This window comes from Pterocles gutturalis, unplaced genomic scaffold, assembly GCF_000699245.1.
Source record: "Pterocles gutturalis isolate BGI_N339 unplaced genomic scaffold, ASM69924v1 scaffold45915, whole genome shotgun sequence".
NCBI classification, from domain to species: Eukaryota; Metazoa; Chordata; class Aves; order Pterocliformes; family Pteroclidae; genus Pterocles; species Pterocles gutturalis.
Genome location: NW_010140003.1, coordinates 12911 through 20686, shown reverse-complemented (window position 1 = coordinate 20686; position 7776 = coordinate 12911). Strand labels below are relative to the sequence as shown.

General features: G+C 39.0%; 1 protein-coding gene across 1 annotated transcript in view; it reads right to left on the bottom strand.

The window, feature by feature from the left end:
- Positions 1–5817: 5817 nt before the first annotated feature.
- The window catches only part of LOC104469122 (putative sodium-coupled neutral amino acid transporter 9), a gene marked incomplete at its 5' end in the record, with an annotated part of 11064 nt that continues 9105 nt past the window's right edge, over positions 5818–7776 (bottom strand). The window contains 2 exons of the mRNA XM_010083502.1: positions 5818–5983; positions 7678–7767. Coding sequence (XP_010081804.1) covers positions 5818–5983; positions 7678–7767 — 256 coding nt within the window. The remainder of the gene's footprint in view (positions 5984–7677; positions 7768–7776) is intronic.

Sequence of the window (7776 nt, the reverse complement as noted above, 5' to 3'; positions counted from 1 at the left end):
AGCAGGAATCATCTTCACTGCCTCTGACACCCTGTACCCACCCAGACCCCTCAAACTCTTATGCTGGAAGATGAAGGGATGTCCCTGACTTTGCTATCCCTGACTTTTTGCTTATGCTAACTTGGTGTCCCGACCTGGGCTCTTATTACACAACTGTATGCAAAAACATAGATATTCACTGAGGAGATAAATAAGAACAACAGCTTCAGTGCAAAACAGTCTCTCCTCTGCTTCCATAAACAGCCTGTAATTTGAACGCCCTGTGGTAATTTCGTAATACAATCTCCTTTTGCTCTAAGTGATGAAGCCAGCTGGGCAGTGGAGACAATGTCTCTGTTTGGTGTGGCATTTAGTATCTAGCCTGGAACTCAATGTGTAGGCATTTCTCCTCCCCTCCTATTGCAGCTGAATGACTTTGCTGTGTTGATTTGAAATGACCTGACTAATCTCAACTTCCTCTAACAGTTTAATGAAATGTCAGAAGTGAACAAGATCCACGGGACTGAAAAAAGACCATTCAAACAATGATGAAAAGAAACACATGGACAGCAGCTTTTAAACAGTCTTTGGGCTATTGGAAATAATTCAGTGAGCTTTAGCCAAGCTGCAATATAAACATACTAAGAAGGGATAAAAAAATGTTTTATATAAAGCTGCATTTTTCATCTGGACTGTTTAATCTACTTCAGGATTATAAAAATGAGATATATGGGAAAAGCCACAAGTAGGTAAATTTGAAAAAAGAAAGAGACCCTTCCTGCTCCACTCAGTTCAGTTAGTGTTTGGAAATACAAACTACAGAGTAACAGTTATGTAGCACTGGTTCCACCATCTGAAATTACAGGAGTGAGAGGTAGAGCGGATCTGGCAAGTTGAGTCCTGTTCCTTTCCAAGATAAGTTTAATGGTGTTCTCAACTGCAGAAGAAATTAAATATTCTATGACTCCAACCTCACAGAGCACCAACTCAGAGGGAAAAGCTTATGCTGTACTGCCCCATCAAGCATGGTACAATGAGCGAAACCAAACATATCAGTGCTTCGCATATCATTAATATTGTACTTCCTTTTAGGACGATAACAAGAGCTCTGCTAAAACAGCATTTTCATTACTGTAGGCAGCCCCCAGATTTCATGAACTGTCCATGGACATGAATTTCTGCTTCCAGCTGAAGGTGAGAGGGACACTGGTTTGCTCATACAGCTGGTACCGTCTCTTACCAAGCACTAATCCTTTTTCCATTATTATTTTTCCTCAGGTGCCTTCATATCCATTATAATCGTGACAGATGTTTAGTGCAGTTGTCCTCTGGAGCAAAACAACCTGAAAGGTAAAAATATGCTTTCCAGAGGCTACCATATCTCTCACCTCCCTTACTACCATTTCACTGCCCAACATGGCCATTGCAGCGTCAGTCTGGTTGTACGTACACAGGAGTCCCATGGCCTTCCCAGAATGCAGACTGCATATCAAAGATTTGACCATCTCAGCTACTCCAGGAAGTCTCTTGCCTTCCTATAGCAGCTCCAGCATTCAGTTACACTATTGCTGCCTCTCAGCTTTCCGCTGTGCTGAGAGGGACATCTGTGGACATGGGCCACAAAGGAGTTTTAAGCAGCCTTAGGGCTGACTGCACATTCTTGTGTGTTGATAAACATTTGCCCAAAGTCCAGCTCTCAAAGCTAGGAGATGCCAGGTCTGAGCAATGATAGGGAACCAATTGGTCTTGCAACCTTTGCACTCTCAAACTGATGCCCTGTGGAAAAAAAGTTATGTGATCGTGTAATCAAAAGCCAACCGTTGTCTGGAAACCTGGTGGAGGAGGGGGTAGTCTGGAGGCTGGGTGGGCAAACTGTCAATCCGACAGTGTTCACCATTGCAGCTAAATGCCATTATCTTTGCGTATTTTCTGCATATGCAGTTCAAAAGTCTGAACGTTTTATAAAAAAGGAAATGTTACATAAAATGTCTTCCCCAAGACCCTCTGTTTAAATGATACAATGTTTCAATCCTGAATGCTTTTTTTTGCTGTGCAGATCATTTGAGCTACAGGATTTAGTACACTAACATTACATTATTAATCCAGACAGAACAGGAAAAAATTGATTTGTAGGAACAGATGCACCTGTGAGTGACCGGAAGAGCACAGGAGACATTCTGGAGACTGCTGGAAGCTGAAAGGAAGAATCTGGGCCACAATAACATTAAGAAACTGGAACAGATGATGCTTGGCCATTACAGAGAAGGCAATGAGGTCAGTACAAGCATGGATATGGAGAAGGTAATTCTCTTGTCATGGGTGAAGGCAGATACAAAGCCCCATCATTTCTCCTTGTCCTTAGAAAGTACAACTACTTCTGTTCACCATAAAGCTCCCACTGAAAAACTAATCCTTTGGTCTCCAAGCTCAGACTGTGTGAAATCACCTACAGACATGTCCACAACTGCTCTCGGAGCTTCCTGGGAATTTCCCTGGCTACTGATGCTTTGGCAATGTCTCAAGGTCATGCTGGGCTAATGCCTTCTATATCTTGAGATGTGGATTTTAGCTTGATGGTATCAGCACAGATGATTACAGCTGCTTGAGCCTCATGCAATGAAAACTTGTTTGCATCACAGTTACCACATAATATGGAGGGCTGGATTTTCAGAGTGCAGTGAGGTAGGAATGGCGCCAAAGAGCCTGCTACTGTTATGAAGAAAACCCTAGACTCTTAACTCAATCCCCAGAGCTGACAGTATTTCACCTCACAGCTTACTCCAGCAAAGCTCAAATGTAAAGACAGAATTCAGTATTTCCAGCAGAAATTATTTTTCTTCTATGTGAAAGTAATAAATGATGTTTCACAATACACCATTGAGTCCATACATTACTTTCTCTGCCCACTAAATCACATGATGATTTGCTGGAACAGAGAATACAAGGAATTGAATTAGCTGATCATCACTGCAGGTCACATAGCAAGCAAGATGGAAGTGTGCATTTGTGGAGAACTACATTTTGCACTTGCATGGAAAAAGACACTGCCATCTACTTCTGGTCTTTCAGACCATTTAAGTTGCCATTAAATTTTAAAATATTTCTGTTGACAAAGAAAAAAAAAACCTGAAAACGCCACTATACTTAAACACGCCTAACATCCTTTTGACACTTGTGAATATCCCAACTGCATGTAGTATACTAAAAAAACACTTTCTCATAAGAAAATGTACTTCTGATGATGACAGTGTTAACAAAATATTTGTTATCACTTTAACACTTATCAATTTGTAATTCAAATCAAAGCTGTTAAAGGCCTGTATAAATAAAACCGGTCTCTGTAACCCAGAGCTAAAGCAGGCTTTTAGAAAGGTACAGAATAATTTTCCTTCTAAATATTAACTCAGATCCTTGTACATTGCATAACTGGAAAAGAGACAAACAGGTAGAAGACGCAATTAAGACACTTCACTGTGAACTCTGTCTTACGTGGGAATTTCTGGTCAACTGCTAGGTCCTAACAGAATTTAATTCTGCTAAAATCAATGGGCACTTTACTATCTGCTTCAATGGCAAGGATTTAACTCAAGGCATCACATTCCAGATGGACTATGGAAGGACGTAATCAAATTTAAGTACCTGCACTCAATCAGGGTTTGAACCTAAACTAAGCACTGAATCTATAATCAATAGGCAGAAAAGCTTAATGTGAATGAGGCAATGATGCTTGATATCCTGCATCTTTTGTCCTTTCCTTCTGGTGTTCAAGCACTTTTCTTCTGTATCAAATAACTGTGGAGGGTTTGGCAACATACTACTGTTGTGGAACGGTAAATTTGTAAAATTGTTTGAAAATAAGAGGAAGTTTGTTGGAAAGTACAAAAAAAAAAACCAAAACAGGTTTAATTGGTGAAATATACTGCTGAGAACATCGAGGGGATACAGCCATCAAGTTACAGGCGGTGATGACTACCTAGATGTTCAAGGTAGAGGTCAGACCCAGTCCCTAAAAAGCAGATGTGCTGACCAGAGCTAATGGTGTCAGCACTGCAAGATACACTCACTGTCAGGGAATGAAAAGGGTGGACAGATAGGCCCTAGAGAATAAGGAAAACAAGCAGTGGAAGATAAGAGTATACACAGGAAAGTGATCAGGATTGGGCAAATACTTCTCTCTAATACAGAACAGATGATGCATGTGTTATCCAATTCTGATTTAAAGGAACAAAAAGTTTCACAAGAAAAAAAGACAGAATCTGAAGTAATTATATTCTGCAGACAATATTCCAAACCCATATGATCTTGTATTTCATACAAATCAAAGGACATTTATGCGAGTCAGTGTCCTTTACACAGTTTGAACAAACAAATGGATTTACATCATTACTACAAAAATTCACATCATTTCCCAGAGAAGCACGGTAGATTATCTAGATTATGCTTTTCAATGTCTTTCTGATGAAAATACGAACTCTTACCCTGCAATGTAATTATCTTTCCCAGCTCAAACCCTACTTCACAAATATTGCATCACTCCAACTTTTTTCCTCTTTTACTTACTTTGGAATTTAGCATTGCTCTAAGTCCTCTTTCAATTATTCTACATTAGCTGATTATAGTACTACACTGACATTCTGTACAAAGAGGAGCTTTTACTCTCTCCAACCACAAAAGATGACATTCCACTAGTGTCTGGCAACTTAATTATTGCATGTTTTGGGTTAAGATTCAGACTCACAGACAGTAGGTGAAGGAACGTGTCTGTGTGCTTACACACCATGTACACCTTGTTAGTTAGCAAACAAGAAGTGAAAAAAAAACCCACAACAAAACTCTTCCCAGATTCTTCCAGCTGCTGTTAGGAATTATCCAAAACTTAAATTATTTGATTTAGTCCACAATTCTGAAGAGTGCAAGCTATGTCTCTCTGCTCACATCTGAAATGTCTAGAGTAATATAGTAGAAGTGCACAGTGAGAGACCACCAGAGTAACACCCTACATGGGAGGGAGCAAGCCTGTGATGAACATTGTGTCCAGAGTGCATCCATAAAACCACATGCAACTCCTGACAAGACAAATTCACAGCACATAATAGCCCATTTTACAGAGTTGAAGTGAGGTCAGGCCTGGAATTCTAATTTTAATTGTCTTGTTCTAAATTTTTTATTCTCCTGATTTTTTTCATTGTAAGATCACAAATAACTTGTGTACATATTGGTTCTGAATAAAACACTGAGACATGAGTTTATTGTTTTTCTTAGTTGGAACTTCCTAGAGGAAAAATATTGCCAAAACAATTTAACAGTATATTCAAAATTAGAATGCATTTTGACCCAAATGACTATAAATTAGCCTAAAAAAAAAAAAAAAAGGGAAAGACAATAATTTCTTAATTTTCCAAACAAAACAGGAAAATAACTGCAACAAAAGAGCACTTCAAACAGTCACTGAACAATACTGTGAAAGCATGTTTGTTAACAAAGATAAAGACAGTTCCTTTGGAGGAAAGAGGAGTTCTGTGGCCTGAAGCTGAAAACTGTGTATTTTGAGAACTGTGCTGTAAAAAAAATAAAATATTTGAGCTTCACTCAACAAAACCAGGAAAACTACCTCACTCAAATCTGAGCATAAAAACATAAAATTGTGTTTTTAGAGGAGCAAGACAGGTTTCCTGTAGAGTGCCTGAAAGATGTGTTTTGAATTTGTTTCAAAGGTGCAGCTTTTCTCAAGAGGATCGTATTGAGGACTGTTCCTTCTCATGCGTGACAGCGTTGCTCAAGGCTGTTGCCAAATGTCACAGTACCACTTGTGACAGCCACAGGGAGAAGGGCGAGTTTTCACAATAGGAATTGTGCAATCAGATTAGCCAGTCCAAGGAGGATTATAAAGATGTGAATGATCAATGCTGGCCACGTCAGCTGCCCAGCACGATGCAGGGAGATCACGTAGATGAGGGATGGATACACGAATACAAAGGCCAGACCACATGTTGCTCCAGAGTATCTGAAGAGAGGGAGGGAGAGGGGAAGAAGAGAAGAAAAGAAAAGAGAAAAAAAAGAATGCTTTGTGTTAACTCTTATATCTTGTTGTTATTTTCCCCCTCTTGCACCAATGAACAATCTGGCTGAACAATGACTATCTGCAGTCGCTAAACATCAGTTTCTGTTCCTTGCTGTCCTTCACTGTCATTTAATTATCACCCTCTGTGTTGCTCAGCCCACCACTCCTCTGCACCTGCACTCTGACATGCCTCTGATGTTTTAGTCTCATCCCCAGGTGCTTCCACAGACTGACTCCCTATCTTTGACTTGGTGTTTCTACTTTCTTTGGGGAAATCTGTCAGCATGCAACAGAAAAAAACTGGATAGCGCATCCTTTGTTAGGCATCCCTCACTGTCAGAACTGCAAATCTCATTGCACCCCAGCCACCTGAGGATGCATGTTAAAGCATATAAGCATAGCAATGCTCCTGAATCTGCAACTTCTATTTTAATTTATTTAACGATCTCCTAGCAAACCATTCTCCAGACATGAAAAGATCAATATGCCCTCCTGGTAACAGGATCAACCACAGCAAGTGAAAAAATTTAACTGTTCTTTTTTGCTTACCAAAACCTTCTAATTATTTTCCCCTAGTGTGTCTTTCCACCTACTAAGCTATACTGCAGCCAAATGTGCATTATTAACTAACAACATATTTTATTTCAAATATTTGAACACTCCTTTTAGACAGAGGAAACATCATAATACATAGTAACCATCTGCAAAACAAACCCAGCAAATACCTAATTTAGACTGTACACAGACAATTTATCAGCTGGAATTTCACTGTTCAAAATGTTTGGTTACTCTGCACAGTATGAACACATTAGCAGAGGTCAGGATCAGTTTGCAAACAGAGAAATATATTGCCTGATATTTATTTGGAATTAATACTAGAGTGTCTCTATTACTGGAAAACAAACATTTTCACTAAAAGGAGAGGTAGGAAAAAAAAAAAAGGAAATGTAAGGTCATCCACTGAGCAAAAGTAAGTGATTTTGCTACTTAAGTCAGACTCAAGCCTGTCATTCTGGTTTTATAATTGCAGATTTCTATATTTTGAAACACCTCCCTCTCCTGGTTGCTGTAGGAACGATGCAGACTAGGAATGAATGACAATAATTACAAACATGGTGGTGTCAAATGTAGAAAATAAAACTCATTAAATTATTTCCTCTAATCTTTCTCAACTAGAGAAAGCCTAGGTGTTTAATAACATGGTAAGTTTAAGATGTCATTTAGCAGTTCAACTTTTATGTCACTCTTCCCTTTGAAGTTACTCACTTTCTTTGATCTTTATTATGGACATTCAAAATAGCTTCAAATGGTCTTAACACAAAACAAAATCTTGAAAGAAGCCACACAATAATTGAGAAACTTAGTTCTACTAGCACCATATCATTTCACGTGTATACTTACAAGGTCCTCAGACACAGCTCCAACGAGACTTGGGGAATCATCCCAATCACCTCAGATACCAAGGTAAATTACAAATAACTGCTTCTCAGAACTTTAAAAGAGCCAATTGTTTATACTTTAAAATCATTATTTGCAACTTTAAAAGGCGTCTGTCTCACAAAATACAAAGATACAATTACCTGCACTCATACTGTTCCTTGTCAACATCAAGAGGCAAACATGCAAGGAATGCTCACCTTATGATACCTCCTATGTTCGGATAAAATCTTGCCATTGCTACTCCAGCTCCTACAATTGCTACGTTCAGGATGAGCACATGGAAAATGCTACAAGAA